General features: G+C 40.6%; 1 protein-coding gene across 4 annotated transcripts; it reads right to left on the minus strand.

The window, feature by feature from the left end:
* Positions 1–1,843: 1,843 nt before the first annotated feature.
* On the minus strand, positions 1,844–20,971 carry LOC109906001 (uncharacterized). Of its 4 annotated transcripts, XM_020503631.2 has the most exons (5): positions 20,770–20,964; positions 19,983–20,315; positions 6,909–7,016; positions 2,931–3,044; positions 1,844–2,628 (listed from the first exon to the last, which is right to left on the minus strand). In XM_020503631.2, the coding sequence occupies exons 1-5, from the start codon at positions 20,816–20,818 to the stop codon at positions 2,612–2,614; spliced, it is 621 nt and encodes a 206-aa protein (XP_020359220.1). In that variant the 5' UTR covers positions 20,819–20,964; the 3' UTR covers positions 1,844–2,611. The 4 variants fall into 4 exon arrangements, with proteins under 4 accessions (XP_020359220.1, XP_020359222.1, XP_020359221.1 ...); XM_020503633.2 differs by lacking the exon at positions 6,909–7,016 and having other exon boundaries at positions 20,770–20,971; XM_020503632.2 differs by having other exon boundaries at positions 1,844–3,044; positions 20,770–20,971.
* Positions 20,972–21,271: the final 300 nt, after the last annotated feature.

Raw genomic sequence — 21,271 nt, forward strand, 5'->3', positions numbered from 1 at the left:
AGCTTTTGTGGTGGCACGATCGGCTAATACGCTTGAGGGAGGACAGTCAAGTGTGTTGGTGAGGAAAAGGTCCTGAGGTCATGCCAGGTATGGGCCGATTTGTGAGGAAGTGGTACTCACTACTTTACTTTCTATTATTTATATATTTTGTTTCTCTCTGCATTGTTGGGAAGGGTCCGTAAGCATTTCACCGTTAGTCTACACCTGTTGTTTACGAAGCATGTGACAAATACAATTTGATTTTATTTGTGAGGGAGACTTTCATTTTAAGAAAGGGTTACAGGTTCATGCTGTTTATTTTTCATGAGTAAAAGTATTCGAATGCAATTTGTTTCTGTATACTTTAAAAATATATTAATGCCATTGCTAAATCCTATTTTTATTTTATTTTTGAAAGCCAATATCTGTTACGGTTTTCTTGCGGTGAAGGAGAGGAGGACCAAAATGCAGCGTGGTTATTTAGATTCATGTTTAATGAATAAGAACAATACAAAAACTTAACACGGAAACCTAAACAGCCTAATCTGGTGCAAACTAACACAGAGACAGGAACAATCACCCACGAAACACTCAAACAATATGGCTGCCTAAATATGGTTCCCAATCAGAGACAACGATAAACACCTGCCTCTGATTGAGAACCACTTCAGGCAACCATAGACTTTCTAGAAAACCCCACTATACCACAATCCCAATACCTACAAAAAAAACAAGACTAAACACACCACATAATAAACCCATGTCACACCCTGGCCTGACCAAAATAATAAAGAAAACACAAAATACTAAGACCAGGGCGTGACATATAAATATGTATTAGAAGTAAATGAATTAATACAATGAAAGAGCAAAGGGCTTTGTGCTTTCTTGAAAAGGTTATCTCGTGGAAACTCTTATGCAGGAGCACTCAAAGTCAATCTTAAATCATGATTCAATCAGACCACCATAGTCCCTGTGTCACAAAAGCTAGCTAATATTGTCAGCATGCTGGAGAGGTTCCAACAAACTTAATGCACCATAGTGAATGTCTGTTAGGAGCTATGCTGGGATAGTCCCAGCAGTTGTCTTATATACGGCTATATCTCTCTAAGCTGAGACCTTGAAACCGAGATATATATATATATATATTCGTTCTCAAAACAAGGTCTGGGCATACTGCCAAATTGCAGATACTGATAAGTGAGGATTCATTCAATCAGTCACTTGCATGAACACAGAAATTGGGGTCTAGAAAAGCACAAACATAGAACAAAGAAATTGGTAAATAGAAAAGCACAAGTATAGCAGGTACTTACATTTTCTCTCCATTCCAGTTTATTATCTATAATCACTCTCTGCCAGGCACTAATCACATCAGACCACAGAACTGGTGATGTGAGATGTGGTCTATGACATTGTGATGTTATTCTGACGACAACTCAGCATTGCCTCTTCATGAAGGGAAGTGTGATAACATTTTTCAGTGAGAAATGAGGTCCAGCATGTTTCAAAAGTAGTAGATTTGTCACCCCCTGACCTTAGAGAGCCGTTTTATTTCTCTATTTGGATAGGTCAGGGTGTGATGTGGGGTGGGCATTCTACGTTTCTTTGTTTCTATGTTCTGGCCGGGTATGGTTCTCAATCAGGGACAGCTGTCTATCGTTGTCTCTGATTGGGAATCATACTTATGTAGCCCTTTTTCCATCCTTTGATTGTGGGTAGTTATGACACTAATGCCCTGTTAAGCTTCACGGTCGGTTTGTATTGTTTTTGTTGGCGACATTATTCAAATAAAGAAGAAAATGTCCGCTCACCACGCTGTGCTTTGGTTGACTTCCCATGACGACCGTGACAAGATTTCCAATGTTTTAAAAGTTGTTTTGCTTTTATTTCTATGCATTAAAATCACACCAATACATCAAACATGATCAAGTTACAATAACAATGAAAGCATATCTTCCCGTTCCCCAATTAAAAAGCCTTTCAACTCTCAAACATTTCTGTTACTGTATAGCACAAGCATCAAAAAAATAAACCCTTTAATGTAATCAATGCACTGTAATATACACTCCTATAACATTTTAAATGATACTTAACACTAGAAAAGCCTAGAGGGACCCCCTTCAAGCCAATGATGAGTCTTTCAGATGTCAACATTCTAACAGTCTAATAAATACATGTGATGTATGCTATTGGTAAAATAATTATTTGTTTGTGCTTAAGAAGGTAACATTAGAATATGAAAAAATATATATTTTCAAAAACAACTTTTTCATTCGTTTATGTAACAGTATGAACAAAAGAAACAGCACTAAAACACTTGAATTCAAGAGTTAAAATCGATTAAATAAACACCATCACATAGATCATTCACTATTCATTTTGTTAAGGGCAGGTCTGAAGGAACATAATGAAAATAAGAAAATAAATGTCAAAAGAATAGGATGGTATTTCTTTGGTTTTAATACATTACTGTGCTTTGAGTTTCAAGATTAAAAGAGTGATAAAGCAGTATTATATCACCATTAGTCATTATTTCATAAGGTAATCTCAAAGCCTGGTTGATCCCAATAGCAACTCTTAGGACATCAACACCCTCCTCTGAGTCCCACCGTGATCCACCTGAGGGACTTCATATTCCTCTGCTTACTGACCATCAGACGGACGGACGGACGGACGGACGGACGGACGGACGGACGGACGGACGGACGGACGGACGGACAGACAGACAGACAGACAGACAGACAGACAGACAGACAGACAGACAGACAGACAGACAGACAGACAGACAGACAGACAGACAGACAGACAGACAGACAGACAGACAGACAGACAGACAGACAGACAGACAGACAGACAGACAGACAGACAGAGAATTAAGCAGAATAAAATGAGAAACTTTTTTTTTAAAGATAGACCTTAATTGAAAGGTACAATGCATATTTACTGACATTGCTCTTGAGGACAAGTCTTCTTCTTGTAGAAACAGTATGATCCCAGACAGATTGCCAGCAGAATGAAGACTTCAGCAATTTGGAAATAAACAAACACATTGAACCCAGGTCCTGTGGAAAAGAGAGACAGAATAACACATAAATTAAGAAGGCAACAGTAAACATGTCATCCCCCACAAATTATTCTGTCTCTTAGCTAATCCACACCCTGTACTCCATGTAATGCACCAAAGAAAAAACGCCACCTGCTGGAGGAGACAGATTTTGGGTCCAGTTATCCCTCTCGCTTCACCTCCTCCTCTCTAGGTGTGAATCACAAATTTAACTTCAATACTATAGCTCCCACCTTGGGCAAATTGGTATATATTTGTAAATGCTGGATCTCTATGGCAAGACGCACCTGTCTGAGATATCGCGTGTGACCAACATGCTGATCACACCGCCCACATGTTGAGGGCAAGAGCATTGAAAAATAAACATACAGTACATGTTATCAACTCCTTTTATCTGCTCGTGTGCGTCAACGGCATCTGGCTATTGAACTTGGTTCTAACCTGGTTCTATTTTAGACACTTGACGCGCTGCAAAGTCCCCAGTAGTGGTGCGTGGGTAAAACCACTGGGGAAGCCAAGCTGGAAAAAAGCCCTATTACAACCTTTGTGTTGTGATAATTGGTGTTTGCTCTATAACCTGTTATTCCATATGCCTTGCTACCATGATATATAAGAAGACACAGTGGCAGAATAAATTCAACAACACATTTGTTTCATCACAAACCGGACAGCAACAGCTGTCTGTTGAAGTCCACAAAGCATACAGCATGGTCAAGCAAGCTAATGTTTCAGTTTAGCTCAAACGCTGATTGGCTATTATTTTATACTTTTTTTTACTAAGGGGGGCCAAATACTCGCTGGCTTCCCTTGCATTCAATACTATGGGCGGCAACAATGTCACACTCTTTTTTACCAGACAGCATCAGATAGATGGCCGACACATACAGAGACAGAGGGGCATTGTTAAGCTTGCGTGGATGCTTACTCTGGTGAGATACTTTCAGCCTCTTGTGAATTGAAGGAAAATTATGAAACACAGAGAGACGAAATAGTAATTATTTATGTTTTTTCTTGGTCATTTTTTTGGGGGAAGACCGACTTCTCTTGACATCCTTGAATACACGCCACTACAAGTCCCACCTCTACCATCTACTCATTGTTTTTTATGATCATATAGCCATGTGGGCGATTGAAAGATGAACCAGGTCCACACTCCAGCAGGGGTTGGAAAGTAAATTATTTTCCAATTGTTTCATTCAGAACAGTACCATTATTATTTTTAGTTCCTTTCAGCTGTTCTGACCCGGTTCGAACCTAAAAACAGTAACGGTTTATATTTTTCCTTTCTGATCCTTTATAAACCTCTGAAATAATATTTTTTCAACATTTTGCTCAACATTAAATGACTTCACCAATGGATAGAGCAGCTTGCTATGAAGCGGGCAAGCCATATACATTCATTGGACAGACAAGTGTAGTGTAGAGTGCGAGATGCGACTGACATTTTGTGGATGATGAGAGCCCTGGGAATGAAGCGTTGGGCATCTTGTTGTTATGACATGCATTATCTGAATTAGGACCTCAGAATAGTATACCTTTGGAGGAGCGGCTTCTATGAAGGAACTTTGATTGTCTTTTAACTTCAGAGTTGGCTTAACTAACATTGGACTAAAGCTAGGCCTTGATCATAACTCTCAGTTCCATTAAAGTACACATAATGCCACCTAGAGTTTGAGATCTAGACCAGAGCTTGCTAAGTTAGCTAGCTAACAAGCTTGTGTGTGCAGGGTGGCACCAGAATTCAAATACAAATACATCTTACCTTTTTGTAGTTAATAAATCCAATATGAAACGTGATAACTATAGTATCCTAAAAAAAAAAGTGAATCAATTCTTCTCTAATTAAAAATCTCTCTCCCTAATTTCTGAACGAAGCTTGTAACATCAGTAGCTAGAGTAGACTATGCTTCGGAGGGAGGGGAGGGGCAGGTAGCCTATACACAAGCACACACTGGCCAAGATTTTCAACTGGCAGGCAGGCAGGCAGACACTGGAATAAGTTTCTGAGTGACAAAGTGAGGGTTTGCTGTGTTTTTTGTGGGACTGGAAAAACAATGTTCTCATGCTTTTAAAATAACAATTCTGTTCTGGAACCGTATAGATCACTTGCGTTCTCGGTTCTGGTTCTGTTCCTTTTAAAATATTGTTATTTTGTGGTTTTCGGTTCTGTTCCCTGAACCGGTTCCAACTCCTGCACTCCAATTCATCTGGTGGCGGTAATGCACCTTAAAGTTGGTTGCCAACCGCCATATACAATCCGGAGAAGAAGAAGAATGAATGACGAGAGATTAATCAAAGAAAACGAACAAAAAAATAACTACTGTAGGTTTCCCCCTTTATCTGTGGATTATTTGTCAGAGTAGAGAACACACAACTTCATGTGTCTCAAAATGGGTCAACATTCTACAAAGACCCAGCTAAAAAAGAACCATATGGATTTCAGGTAAAATAACAACTCAATGTTCATCTGCCAATGTTTCATATTTGTTTCGACCTCTCCCAAAATTAATTTACACTGAACAAGAATGTAAATGCAACAATTTCAAAGATGTTACTGAGTTACAGTTCATATGAGGAAATCAGTCAACTGAAACAAATTCATTTGGACCGAAACTATAGATTTCACATGACTGGGAATACAGATATGCATCTGTAGGGGCATGGATCAGAAAACCAGTCAGTATTGGGTGTGACCACCACATGCAGCACGACACATCTCCTTCACATAGAGTTGATCAGGCTGTTGATTGTGGCCTGTGAAAGGTTGTCCCACTCCTCTTCAATGGCTGTGCTAAGTTGCTGGATATTGGCAGGAACTGGAACACGCTGTCGTACACATCAATCGAGAGCATCCCAAACATGCTTAATGGGTGACATGTCTGGTAAGTATGCAGGCCATGGATGAACTGGGACATTTTAGGCTTCCAAGAATTGTGTACAGATCCTTGCAACATGGGGCCGTGCATTATCATGCTGAAACGTCAGGTGATAGCGGCGGTTGAATGGCATGACAATGAACCTCGGGATCTTGTCACGGTTTCTATATGCATTCCAATTGTCATCAATAAAATACAATTGTGCTCATTGTCCATAGCTTATGCCTGCCCTTACCATAACCCCGCCGCAATCATCGAGCACTCTGTTCACAACATTGCCATCAACAAACTATTCGCCCATACGACGCCAAACACATGGTCTGTGGTTGTGTTGCCGGTTGGACGTACTGCCAAATTCTCTAAAATGACATTGGAGGCAGCTTAGGGTAGGGAAATTAACATTCAATTATGTGGCAACAGCTCTGGTCAGAATGCCAATTGCACACCCTCAAAACTTAGGGCATCTGTGGCATTGTATTGTGTGACAAAGCTGCACATTTTAGAGTGGCCTTTTATTGTACCCAGCCCAGCACAAGGTGCACCTGTGTAATTATCATGCCGTTTAATCAGCTTCTTGATATGCCACACCTGTCACATGGATGGATAACCTTGGCAAATGAGAAATGCTTACTAACAGGGATGTTAACACATTTGTTCACAACATTTGAGAGAAATAAGCTTTTTGTGAAAATGGAACATTTCTGGGATATTTTAGTTCAGCTCATGAAACATGGGACCAACACATTACATGTTGCAATCATATTTTTGTTCAGTATAGTTGGTTGAGTTCACAATTGGTTTTGGTATTTTAACCTGCGTGTCTGGTGAGCATAGACAAAATCAATATGGGCTCCATTGGAGTCAGTTTGGTCATCATGTAATGGACGGACTGAGACCGGTCAACTGTCCCCTCCCCAATTTCATCTGTGAGGGACAAATAATCAGCAGATGAATCAAATCTGTTAAAATGATTATATCAGACTTACCGGTAGCACCATCGGTTAGTTGACAGTGGCACTGGTCATTGTCGGTGGCATTCACCCACCCTGATATCTTTGTCCCGGTGGATAAGGTACAGTTAATATATATGAGCCCTGTAGGTAGGTAAAATAAACAGTCACAAACCTGTGTTGAAAAGTGGTGAATCCCATGCTGCTTCTCCTAGGTCTATTGATGATAATGATGATGATGATGTTGATGATGATAATAATCATGTGTAATGTTTTGATAATGTATCTGCTAAACTAAACCAAACCAGAATCTGATTTTGGACCTTTACATATTCTATCTTAATATTTAAGGGAGATGTACTTGACAGGATATGGTTATGACCATGCAGTGGCAACTTTTACATGAAAATATTGGTGGGGCACACTCAATTAACAAAACTCATATGCATCGAAACCAGTACACATTGGCTACACATTGAATATACTAATAACCAATCCCAGAAATGAGTTTAGAGCCACACACAAACGTTATAACATTTGGGCTATGATCAGTTTATGGCTACTTCCCATATCTTTAGCTCTTATTGCACAGAAGACCACGGTAGTTGAGCATACTTTTATAGAGTAAACTAGCTAGCAATCTGCCTGCAATATTGTGACACTGATTGTGTCTGTGTGCCTGTTAATACAAGGTCCCGGTTAACAATATGCAACTTTTTTTTAACTCTAAAGTTATTCTCTCGCTTCATCTATAAGTATATATATATATATATGTGTGTATATATATATATACACTTGTATATATATATATTTTTGTTCACCTTTATTTAACCAGGTAGGCTAGTTGAGAAAAGTTCTCATTTGCAACTGCGACCTGGACAAGATAAAGCATAGATGTGTGAACAGACAACAACACAGAGTTACACATGGAGTAAACAATAAACAAGTCAATAACATAGTAGAGATTTTTTTAAATCTATATATATTGTGGTAGGCAATAAATAGGCCATAGGAGTGAATAATTACAATTTAGCAGATTAACACTGGAGTGATAAATGATCTGATGAACATGTGCAGGGAGAGATACATGTGTGCAAAAAAGCTGAAAATTAAATAAAATAAAAACAGTATGGGGATGAGGTAGGTAAATTGGGTGGGCTATATACCGATAGACTATGTACAGCTGCAGCGATCGGTTAGCTGCTCAGACAGCAGATGTTTAAAGTTGGTGAGGGAAATAAAAGTCTCCAACTTCAGCGATTTTTGCAGTTCGTTCCAGTCACAGGCAGCAGAGAACTGGAAGGAAAGTCGGCCAAATGAGGTTTTGGCTTTAGGGATGATCAGTGAGATACACCTGCTGGAGCGCGTGCTATGGGTGGGTGTTGCCATTGTGACCAGAGAACTGAGATAATGCGGAGCTTTACAAAGCATTGACTTGTAGATGACCTGGAGCCAGTGTCTGACGACGAATATATAGTGATGGCCCGCCGACAGGTCGCAGTGGTGGGTGGTATAAGGTGCTTTAGTAACAAAACAGATGGCACTGTGATAAACTGCATCCAGTTTGCTGAGTAGAGTATTGGAAGCTATTTTGTAGATGACATCGCCGAAGTCGAGGATCGGTAGGTTAGTCCGTTTTACTAGGTTAAGTTTGGCGGCGTGAGTGAAGGAGGCTTTGTTGCGAAATAGAAAGCCGACTCTAGATTTGATTTTGGATTGGAAATGTTTGATATGAGTCTGGCAGGAGAGTTTGCAGTCTAGCCTAGGTACTTATAGATGTCCACGTATTCTAGGTTGGAACCATCCAGGGTGGTGATGCTAGTCGGGCGTGCAGATGCAGGCAGCGAACGGTTGAAAAGCATGTATTTGGTTTTACTAGCGTTTAAGAGCAGTTGGAGGCCACGGAAGGAGTGTTGTATGGCATTGAAGCTTGTTTGGAGGTTAGATAGCACAGTGTCCAAGGAAGGGCCAGAAGTATACAGAATGGTGTCGTCTGCGTAGAGGTGGATCAGGGAATTGCCCGCAGCAAGAGCAACATCATTGATATATACAGAGAAAAGAGTCGGCCCGAGAATTGAACCCTGTGGTACCCCCATAGAGATTGCCAGAGGACCGGACAACATGCTCTCCGATTTGACACACTGAACTCTGTCTGCAAAGTAGTTGGTGAACCAGGCAAGGCAGTTATTAAAAAACCGAGGCTGCTGAGTCTGCCGATAAGAATATGGTGATTGACAGAATCCAAAGCCTTGGCCAGGTCGATGAAGACGGCTGCACATTACTGTCTTTTATCGATGGCGGTTATGATATCGCTTAGTACCTTGAGCGTGGCTGAGATGCACCCGTGACCGGCTCGTAAACCGGATTGCACAGCAGAGAAGGTATGGTGGGATTCGAGATGGTCAGTGATCTGTTTGTTGACTAGGCAGGCCAGGATGGATATAGATCTGGAACAGTTTGGGTCCAGGGTGTCTCCCCCTTTGAAGAGGCGGATGAGCGGCAGCTCACCAATCCTTGGGGATCTCAGATGATATGAAGGAGAGGTTGAACAGGCAGGTAATAGGGGTTGCGATGGCGGCGGACAGTTTCCGAAATAGAGGGTCCAGATTGTCAAGCCCAGCTGATTTGTATGGGTCCAGGTTTTGCAGCTCTTTCAGAACATCTGCTATCTGGATTTGGGTAAAGGAGAAGCTGGGGAGGCTTGGGCGAGTAACTGCGGGAGGGGGGACGGGAGCTGTTGGCCGGGGTTGGAGTAGCCTGGAGGAAGGCATGGCCAGCCGTTGAGAAATACTTGTTGAAGTTTTTGATTATCATGGATTTATCGGTGGTGACCATGTTACCTAGCCTCAGTGCATGAGGCAGTGATCGCTGAGATCCTGATTGAAGACAGCAGAAGTATATTTGGAGGGCAAGTTGGTCTGGATAATGTCTATTAGGGTGCCCATGTTTACAGATTTAGGGTTGTACCTGGTGGGTTCCTTGATGATTTGTGTGAGATTGAGGGCATCTAGCTTAGATTGTAGGACTGCCGGGGTGTTAAGCATATCCCAGTTTAGGTCGCCTAACAGAACAAACTCTGATGCTAGATGGGGGGCGATCAATTCACAGATGGTGTCCAGGGCACAGCTGGGAGCTGAGGGGGGTCGGTAGCAGGCGGCAACAGTGAGAGACTTATTTCTGGAGAGATTCATTTTTTAAATTAGAAGTTCGAACTGTTTGGGCATAGATCTGGAAAGTATGACAGAACTTTGCAGGCTATCTCTGCAGTAGATTGCAACTCTTCCCCCTTTGGCAGTTCTATCTTGACAGAAAATGTTATAGTTGGGTATGGAATTCTCGGTGGCCTTCCTAAGCCAGGATTCAGACACGGCAAGGACATCAGGGTTGGCAGAGTGTGCTAAAGCAGTGAGTAAAACAAACTTAGGGAGGAGGCTTCTGATGTTGACATGCATGAAACCAAGGCTTTTTCGATCACAGAAGTCAACAAATGAGGGTGCCTGGGGACATGCAGGGCCTGGGTTTACCTCCACATCACCCGAGGAACAGAGGAGGAGTAGGATGAGGGTGCGGCTAAAGGCTATTAAAACTGGTCGCCTAGAGCGTTGGGGACAAGGAATAAAAGGAGCAGATTTATGGGCGTGGTAGAATATATTCAGGGCATAATGTGCAGACAGGGGTATGGTGGTGTGCGGGTACAGCGGAGGTAAGCCTAGGCACTGGGTGATGATAAGAGAGGTTGTATCTCTGGACATGCTGGTTATAATGGGTGAGGTTACCGCATGTGTGGGAGGTGGGACAAAGGGGGTATCAGAGGTATGAGGAGTGGAACTAGGGGCTCCATTGTAAACTAAAACAATAACTAACCTGAACAACAGTATACAAGGCATATTGATATTTGAGAGAGACATACAGCGAGGCATAAAGTAATCGCAGGTGTTGATTGGGAGACTAGCTAAAGCAACAGGTGAGACAAAAGCTAGTCAGCTAACACAACAACAGAGGGTAAAATTGCGATGACTAGGCAGAGAGGGTCGGATTCACTACACACAGAGCCTGAGTTCGCGGCTGGGGCCGACAGATAAAACATAAATAAACAGAATGGAGTACCGTGATTAATGGACAGTCCAGCAGGCATCAGCTATGCAGCCAAGTGATCATAGTGTCCAGGGGGCAGCAGTAGATGGAACAGGGAAACCGCCACTACGCTAGCACGCGGACTCACAGCGTTTAAAGTTAGTAGCCCGGGGCTGGTAGGGGGGTCTGCTCAGACAGAGGCCGGTTGAAGGCGGATGGAGTATTCGTTGGCAGACCAGACGTGGTGGTGCGGCAGGGCGCCGTGTCGACAGAGAATCCAAGCCAGATGGCGAAAGAGGTATTGTAGTATTTTGTTTGCTAGCCGGGAGATGTGCCTGGCTCACGGCTAACTAGTGCTTGCTTCGTGGCAGTGGCGTTAGCCACTATAGCCAATCGGTAGCAGCGGTGATCCGGTGCCAAGGTCCAGAGTTTACAGCAAAGATCCGGTGGAGTATTGGGCTCTAGCCATGTATGAGTGGGGTTCGGGTGAACAGCTGAGTAGGCCGGGAGGTGGGCCTCAGGGATAGCTTCGGTACTGGGTGCCACGGAGGGTGCAAGCTAGCTGTGAAGATTAGAAGTAGTGGCCCAGGGATTACGGCAGGAATCCGGCATTGTTGTGGAGAGACAGTCTGATACTGGTAGATTGGCGAGTAGTATCCAAGCTAAGAACAGGGCTGGTATCTGTGCAGATGGTAAAAGCCGCTAGCAGTGGCTAACAATGACTAAATAGCTTGTAGCTAATTAGCTGGTTAGCTTCTGGAGGTTCTTGAATGTGTTCTAAAGTTAAAAATAATAGCGATTCCGTATCACATTGGGTGAGGCAGGTTACCGGAACTTATAATCGAATTAAAAATCGAAAAGAGATTGAGAAAAAAACAATTGAAATATAAACAAAAAATACGAAAAATACAAAAGTACACGAGAGGACGAACAAAACACGTCTTCAATGCTACGTCATCTTGGAATTGTTTATATACACATTGATCATCCTTGATGTGTTTTTACAACTTGATTGGAGTCCACCTGTGGTAAATTCAATTGATTGGAAATTATTTGGAAAGGCACACACCTATATAAGGTTCCACAGTTCAAATCAAATTGTATTGGTCATATACATGTGTTGAGCAGATGTTATTGCGGGTTTAGCGAAATGCATGTGTTTCTAGCTCCAACGGTGCAGTAATATCTAACAAGTAATATCTATCAATTTCACAACAATACACACACATCTAAAATAAAGGAATGGAATTAAGAATTTATACAAATTTGGACAAGAAATATCAGAGCAGCATGGACTAAGATACAGTAGAATGGAATAGAATACAGTATAAATATATGAGATTAAAATATCTAGACATTATTAAAGTGACTAGTGTTCCATTATTAAAGTGGCCAGGGACTTCAAGTCTATGTATATATGGCAGCAGCCTCTAATGGGCTAGTGATGACTATTTAACAGTCTGATGGCCTTGAGATAGAAACTGTTTTTCAGTCCATCAGTCGCATCTTTGATGCACCTGTACTGACTTCGCCTTCTGGATGATAGCAGGGTGACAGGCAGTGGCTCGGGTGGTTGTTGTCCTTCATGATCTTTTTGGCCTTTCTGTGACATCGGGTGCTGTGGGTGTCGTGGAGGGCAGGTAGTTTGCCCCCGGTGATGAGTTGGAATACACTGATACAGTTGCTGAGTTTATCAGGAAGTGTATAGGAGATGTTGTACCTATACACTTCCTGATAAACTCAGTCACTGTATCATTGTATTAGTCAATGTTATTCTCAAAGGCTACCCGGAACATATCCCAGTCCGCTTGATCAAAACCATCTTGAAACGAGGATTCTGATTGGTAACACCAGCTTTGAATAGTTCTTAGCATGGGAACTTCTTGTTTGAGTTTCTGCCAATAGGAAGGGAGAAGCAAAATGTAGTCGTGATCAGATTTGACGAAGGGAGGACGGGGGAAGCTAAGAACAGATTTGACGAAGGGAGGACGGGGGAAGGCCATGTAGGCATCCTGGGAGTTGGAGTAGCAGTGTCGAGTGTTTTAGCAGCGCGATCAGTTGGAATTTGATTGTGAGGTATTCTAGGTCTGGTGAACAAAAGGACTTGAGTTCCTGTGTGTTATCACAAACACACCATGAGTAGTTAATCATGAAACACACACCCCTGCCCTTCTTCTTCCTGGAGAGATATGTATTCCTGTCTGAGCGATGAACTGAGAAACCAACTGGCTGTACGGACAGTATATCCCGAGAAAGACATGTTTCTGTGAAACAGAGTATGTTACAATCCCTGATGTCTCTCTGGAAGGAAATCCTCGCCACAACTTTATTATCCAGCGACTGAATATTAGCGAGTAATATACTCAGAAGCGATGGGTGGTGTGTGCACCTCCTGAGTTGGACTAGAAGTCCACTCCGAAAATCTCTTCTCCGCCGGCAGTGTTTTGGATCAACCTCTGGAATCAGTTCAATTACCCTGTGTGGTACGAACAAAGGATCAAATTCGGGAAAGGTGAATTCCTGGTCGTAATGCTGGTAATGCTGGTGAGTTACTGCCACTCTCATCTCCAAAAGTTTTTCCCGGCTGTATTTAATAACACAAAAGCAATTCTGGCCTAATAATATAAGAAATAACACATAAAAATACTAAATACTGCAAAGTTGCCTCTGGGCTAATAGCACGGCTGCCCTATCTATTGGTGCCATTTTCAGTGGTGTTCAGTGGTTGTCAGTGCATGTCAGAGCAAATACCAAGCCAGGAGGTCGAAGGAATTGTCCGTAGAACTCTGAGACAGGATTGTGTCGAGGCACAGAGTTCCAGAAAATGTCTGCAGCATTGAAGGGTCCCCAAGAACACAGTGTACTCCATCATTCTTATTAACTGGAAGAAGTTTGTAACCACCAAGACTCTTCCTAGAGCTGGCTGCCCGGCCAAACTGAGCAATTAGGGGAGAAGGACCTTGCTCAGGGAGGTGACCTAGAAGCTGATGGTCACTCTGCAGAGCTCCGGAGTTCATCTGTGGAGATGGTAGAATCTTCCAGAAGGACTACCTTCTCTGCAGCACTCCACCAATCAGGCCTTTATGGTAGAGTGGCCAGACGGAGGCCACTCCTTAGTTTGCCAAAAGGCACCTAAATGACTCTCAGACCATGAGAAACAACATTCTCTGCTGATGAAACCAAGATTGAACTCTTTGGCCTGAATGCCAAGCATCACATCTGGAGGAAACCTGGCACCAATGCTATGGTGAAGCATAGCGGAGGCAGCATCATGCTTTATGTGTGTTTTTCAGCAGCAGGGACTGGGAGACTCATCAGGATCGAGGGAAAAATGAACAGAGCTAAGTACAGAGAGATCCTTGATGAAAACCTGCTCCAGAGTGCTCAAGACCTCAGACTGGAGCGAAGGTTCACCTTCCAACAGGACAATGAACCTAGGTACAGAGCCAAGACAAAGAAGAGAGACTGCAGATTCTTTCAAACAACAATTTATTATGAGATTTGCAAAATGGAGAATCAACTATCCACTGAACAGTGTATAGTTGAAAGCTCAACGAACAGAGCCGGTTCATTGCTTTTATAGAGAAAATACATACAACCCCTTTTCGGGACAAGTCTCTGAATGTCCTTGATTGGCCCGGCCAGAGGCCAGACTTGAACCCAATCGAACCCAATCTCTGGAGAGATTTGAAAATAGCTGTGCAGTGACGCTCCCCATCCAACCTGACAGAGATTGAGAGGATCTGCAGAGAAGAATACAGGTGTGCCAAGCTTGTAGCGTCATACCCAAGAACACTTGAAGCTGTAATCGCTGAGTACTGAGTACTGAGTAAAGGGTCTGAACACTAATGTAAATGTGATATTTCAGTGTTTTATTTTTAATACATTTAATTTTCTTAAAACCTGTTTTTGCTTAGTCATTATGCGGCATTGTGTGTAGATTGATGAGGAAAAATAATTATTAAATCCATTTTATAATAAGGCTGTAACATAACAAAATGTGGAAAAAGTCTGGGGTCTGAATACCTTCCAAATGCAATGTGTGTGTGTGTGTGTGTGTGTGTGTGTGTGTGTGTGTGTGTGTGTGTGTGTGTGTGTGTGTGTGTGTGTGTGTGTGTGTGTGTGTGTGTGTGTGTGTGTGTGTGTGTGTGTGTGTGTGTGTTGGGATGTATAGGCATTATGGCCAGAATATTTAGTATATCTGTAGAATACGTAAGATAGAATAGTACATATACAGGAGTAGTTTAATGGATGGCCATGTGGTCCTCCCACTATTTGGGAAACCATACAGTCTATTAGGCTACTGATTAAATAAATGATGATGAACTTCACATAGTGGTAAAAGTGCACGGTGACATGATTAAATGCTTAGCTGCCATTTGACAAATAAAAACATACTAGCTCTTATCCAGATACCCGCACCGTATCTGCCAGCTGTTGGCTAGAGTGCACGTGCCAAGACCAGAATAGGCACATTTGCTATTTAACGCAACAGTTTTTGTGACAAAACTATTGGTGAGTTTAAAATGCAATGGAAATACATTGAACTTTAGATTTGTATTCGCTACATGAAACCTTAAGCAAAAAGTAAATTGTGTGTGCACTACGTCATCAAGCACTGATTTTTATCCGCAACAAGTCAGTTTTGTGGAAACACCACTGGTGGGAAAATGTCACACATCTTAGAATATTCACGTGAAAATCTGTCAACACTTGGATTGAAATCTAGCTAACGACACTTATTCAGAAAAGTATTTGTTATAAAATTGGACTGTAGACAAGCTTTTGCATTATTTCAGAGGCTCAATTAAAAACAATGTCTATCAAAACACTATAAAGCAGGGGGTTGATGAATAAAAAATACTCAGTATATACTCCACCTAACTCTTAGTGTAACAACTGGAAAACAAATGTGTCAGCATTTCAGGTCCATCACTGCAGAAAGTACACTTGACATCAATGTATGTAAACCTTGGCACCATTGTGTTGGAGAGGTATATATTGTGCAGAATCTTTAGGTGCACCTATTTTATCCTATAGAAATGCAACACATAAAGGGACAAAGCCAAGCCTTTCATCATTGAATGTCTGATAGTTGTTTGATTACAAAAGGATTTCCCTGTTTCCTTGTTCTTTTGCTATAAAAAGTATTATTTTATGTGTTTATTTGTACACTTGGGACTTTGATATCCATACCATTAATACATAGACTGGGTTATATTCTAAGTATACCTTGAAAATTTGACTTTTCATTAGCTGGGAGATACCTGAGGGAATAGCATTAACCACAGAACAATATTCTTTGTGTGTAACTAGGGCAGGCTTTGACTCTGAACACTAGAACCCCATAGGCCAACGTCCACTAACATTTGATTTTGTAAATTTTAAAAATCAGCCCCCCCAAAAAGCTATAAAAAAAAGCTAAGCTCATTTGTCATCATTTTTAAATCACAAACAGAAAAGTATTTAGAGCCTTTTCCCCACACCTGTTCCTACCTACAGCCAAGACAATATGCTGTAGGACAGGTGCTAATGCGTCTCTCTCCTCACTGAATTAACGACGAATGGGCGATAATTGTGCACCTTACTTCACAATTGTAATTAAATTAGGCCTAACTGAATGATAAGGAGGGTAAAGAGGTTGATTTAATTTCAAACAACAATAGTGTAATGATGAGTTTGTGCTGTATCTATTTATCAGTGTTGGCGATCATGTTAAAAATTGGACCGCATACCTTTTTACTTTGTAAAAATAACCTGTTTTGGGACTGTTTTATTTACTGTAGCTCTATTACTAATCAAACGTATTTTAAGGGAACCAAAAAATGCTCTGTCCACGTTGATGAGCGGGAAACAAATGATGCCTGCACATTGAAGCTACACCTAAACTATACCAAAACTAATTTCACATATAATATGAGTTATAGATTCAATTGACAATAATCTGATGAGTGACAATATTAGTATTAATATCAGTTGTCAAATTGTACATGAAGAGATTGGCACATCTTGTAATTGACAGATGCAGGGATATGCAGGGAAAATATTTCGATTGCTATATTGCATCTGAAAGAGTATATTGAGCAGTTTCTATGACACTAACCAATATTTCTTTGTGCAATTAATCATTGACAATTGTTTATCCACGGGTGATTTTGTTTAGGAATACAGCAAATCATTTCACCAGTTATTATTATTATCCTCTTTTTCGTTTCTTTGTCAAAGTAACCTGTAACTGGACTTTATTACTATAACTATTACTAATCGAATCTACAAATAAAGTTGGTCAAATGGACTACAATTATGTTTTAATGTAAAGGAAACTAAAACAGGCTATATGCGGATGTATTTTCTAGGACTTTATAGAATTGTTCAAAACATATCCTTGACTCTGGCTAAACAAATAACTATTGTTGTTGTTGTTTTTTTATTGATATATTCCCATGAATGTTTATTCATGCAACCTCTTGGAACTACCCATCCCAGGATCCGGGAGAATTGTCATCAACTCCACTAATTAGTATAGCGCAACGGTCAAAAAATATTACTAGAAAATATTCATATTCATGAAATCACAAGTGAAATATAGTGAAATACAGCTTAGCCTTTTGTTAATCACCCTGTCATCTCAGATTTTGAAATGATGCTTTACAGCCAAAGCAAGACAAGCGTTTATGTAAGTTTATCGATAGCCTAGCATAACATTATGTCCAGCTAGCAGCAGGAAGCTTGGTCACAAAAATCAGAAAAGCAATCAAATTAACCGTTTACCTTTGATAATCTTCGGATGTTTTCACTGACGAGACTACCAGTTAGACAGCAAATGTTCCTTTTGTTCCATAAAGATTATTTTTATACCCAAAATACCTTTGTTTGTTGGTCACGTTATGTTGAGAAATCCACCGGAAATAGCGGTCACGACAACGGCGAAAAAAAATCCAAATTATATCCATAATATCGACAGAAACATGGCAAACGTTTTTTATAATCAAACCTCAAGGTGATTTTCAAATATCTATTCGATAATATATCAACCTGGACAATTGGCTTTTCAGTAGGAGCGAGAGGAAAAATGACTACCTCTGTCTGTTAAGCAAGAATCACTCTGAGAGCCCTCAGCTGGCTCATTCTTCAACATAAAGGTGTGAAACTACGTCAAAATGCTGTAGACACCTTAGGGAATACGTAGAAAAAGGAATCTGGTTGATATCCCTTTCAATGGCCAATAGGAGTGCATAGGAACACAACGGTTTCAAAATAAGAGGCACTTCCTGATTGGATTTTCCTCAGGGTTTCGCCTGCAATATCAGTTCTGTTATATTCACAGACAATATTTTGACAGTTTTGGAAACTTTAGAGTGTTTTCTATCCTAAGCTGTCAATTATATGCACATTCTAGCATCTGGTCCTGAGAAATAGGCAGTTTACTTTGGGAACGTTATTTTTCCAAAAATAGTGCCCCCTAGTTTCAAGAGGTTTCCTTTACAATATATTTATCAAGTATTTATTTATCAAGCATTGTTGATATGCATCTGAAGCATATGCTAAAGTAGATTCCCCCAACGTTCTCTAGGGGGTGCTGATAGGCTGAAAGGCCAGGCGGTTCCAGTGTGAATTACTTCATAACTTAACATTTGGCCACCACTATCAAACATGTCACCTACAAAGATTATGTTTTTCTCTGTCCAATTTTGCATAAAAATAATTTTGTTTTTAATAGTGATATTACCATTATTTCACAGAATAGCTTTAAGAGGTGAAAAGTCATGCACAAAACATAATGTCCATGCCATAAGGGCTTGCTGATAGAAAGATATATACAGTATGTTGTAATTACAAGACAACAACAATTGTAAACTCACAATTTTCTTAAAAATGTTATGAGGAATAAAAAAGTATAAAGTCTCTGGAGATGTTATGCCTTTTTTTCAACCACTTAATCTTAAAGGCATTATTCATATCCACAAAATCCAATAACTGAAAACCTCCTTCTACCCTAGTCACAGAGAACACTTTCTTTTTAAGGTGGTGATGTTTGTTTTTCCATACAACATTGGTAAATTAGTTATTCGTCTCCTTACATGTGGATTCATGTACAAAAAGAAATAGAACTGGATAAACAAACCCAGATATACCCTCAGCCTTCATAAATAGAACCCTTACAAAAATGTATGTTTTGCTGGCTAGCTCTCCCAGCTGTTGCTGCAATGAAGTAGGGTCCCCATGAGTAACAGCACCCTGAGCCAATCATGCTCTCTGTCTGCCCCTCCACCACTGAAAGCACAGAGTGAGGCTGAAACAGCTGCATTTTGGAGCTGCCTGACTCAATACAAATTTACCAAAAACAATACAATGGGAAAGCAACCACTTATGCTTTATATGAACACATTTTTTAAATAAAATTCAATTGTTTGCTAACAGATATTGCTGTGACATGAAATAATATAATCGCTTGCAAATCACCTGCACTTGCTGCATATCTGCTGTGACCATGGTGATTTCAATATTGTTTGTTTAAATCGATCAAAAGTAGAGGACTTTCAGGACCATGCACTGTCTTGTTGCACTGCAGTTAATCAGGAGATGAAGGCGTTGTCATGGTATAGCTGACCCCATCCTTTCAGATTCATTTAGGATTTTAGACAAATATGACAAAGTTGACCAAAAGTCTAGACACATCTTTTTTTAGGAATCACAGTTTTGAGAGAAATATTATTTTAAGTCAGAAAGGGCTATTGCAGGAAACTACATGAGCTCCTTTAACAGTTATTTTTAGAATTTTAAACACTTTTGGGGGAGTTTGAAATTGTGGACCTTTGCTCTAGACAAGGGCATTTCCTGGCACAGAGCCCACATGGAAATGAATAATATTGCAAATATTTTACCTTTTAAAATTCCCTAAATGTATTTCTTTGGCTCAAATAATGAAAATGATTAAAAAAGAAAAGTTTCCCTGCCAGACAAGGATTGCCCCAACTTTCAAGTATCCCTATACAGTCATGTAGCTATATTTTCTAAAGAGGTTTAGCTATTTACCTTCAATGAACAGGTGTAGTCTTCTGGTGGCCAATGAACTTCCATTAGAATGAAATGTTTCTAAGAGGTATTCATCAGAATCCGTCCTTTCTGTGTTATCCATCCTAAATGTCTTGTTGTTCATGAAGAACTCTGATCTAGCTTTAATGGAGTCAGCGATGATCATTTTGTTTCTTCTCATTCGGAGTATCTCTGTAGTTACACCAGTGGGATCTTTTTTAAATGTGAGTTCAGATACTGTGGTATCAGTCAGCTGGAGATAGACAGTTCCTCCCAGAGCTCCATAACACTGACATCCATCCTCTCTAGCATCACAGGAGGAGGTCAACATGCCTGAGGACAAAGTTGAACATTGTGTCACAATTCTGACACAACTGGTATAAGTGGATGAAGTGAAAATATGTTACTGTCATAACTATGACTGAACTGGAGTGGTTTCTTGTCATTTAATTGTCTGACACTGAGTTGCCAATAACTTCAAAGATGACTTATACAATGAGTGGGATACAGCAGAAAACAGTATCGAAAGGAACAATCAGATGGAGCCGTCTCAGGTTTGGCAGGAATATACATATCTTTTATCAATATATTTTCCAGACACCAATTATGCTGTTGCAATGATAAGGACACACAAGCAATCAACAGTTATACTCAGATATGGTTGGAATGGAAAACCTCTCCATAACTCTCTACTTCCCTCCTGTCGCCATATAGCCATAGTCTTCACAGTCTGAAAATAGTAGGCTCTTGCATAATGAGCTACGACACAAATAAAGACATAACTTACCATGAGACACTCCTGCTATCATCACCAACAATCCAAAAACAGCCTCCATGTATCTCTCTTCACTCCCTAATTCAATTAACGGACTTCAAATGAGCCCCAAAAATATGTTTCCTTTACTTTTGTCCACAAGTCTGGCTATGCAAGTCAAACTGAGAAAAATCTGCAACTGAAACCTCTCTTGATGTGTTGTCTTCCTCGTTCTAGAATTAACAGTTCTTATCCAGCAGTTCTTACATTAGCTAGCCCCCCTTTCTCTGACAAAAGGGTGGGGAAACACAAGGTTGTTATTTAGCTTCCTTACTTTGATAAAACAATGACACATTTGTCTCTAGACAAGAAGTCTTCACATTTATTTATCAAATCCAGAGAAAATATTATCATATTCAGAAACGCAATAGGGGAGACTGGGGTACAAAGTAACACGGGGAACAAAGTAACACGAGGAACAAAGTAACACGAGGAACAAAGTAACAACACAGTAACTCAGATTAGAAATGACTTG

Source organism: Oncorhynchus kisutch, linkage group LG15 (assembly GCF_002021735.2).
Source record: "Oncorhynchus kisutch isolate 150728-3 linkage group LG15, Okis_V2, whole genome shotgun sequence".
NCBI lineage: Eukaryota > Metazoa > Chordata > Actinopteri > Salmoniformes > Salmonidae > Oncorhynchus > Oncorhynchus kisutch.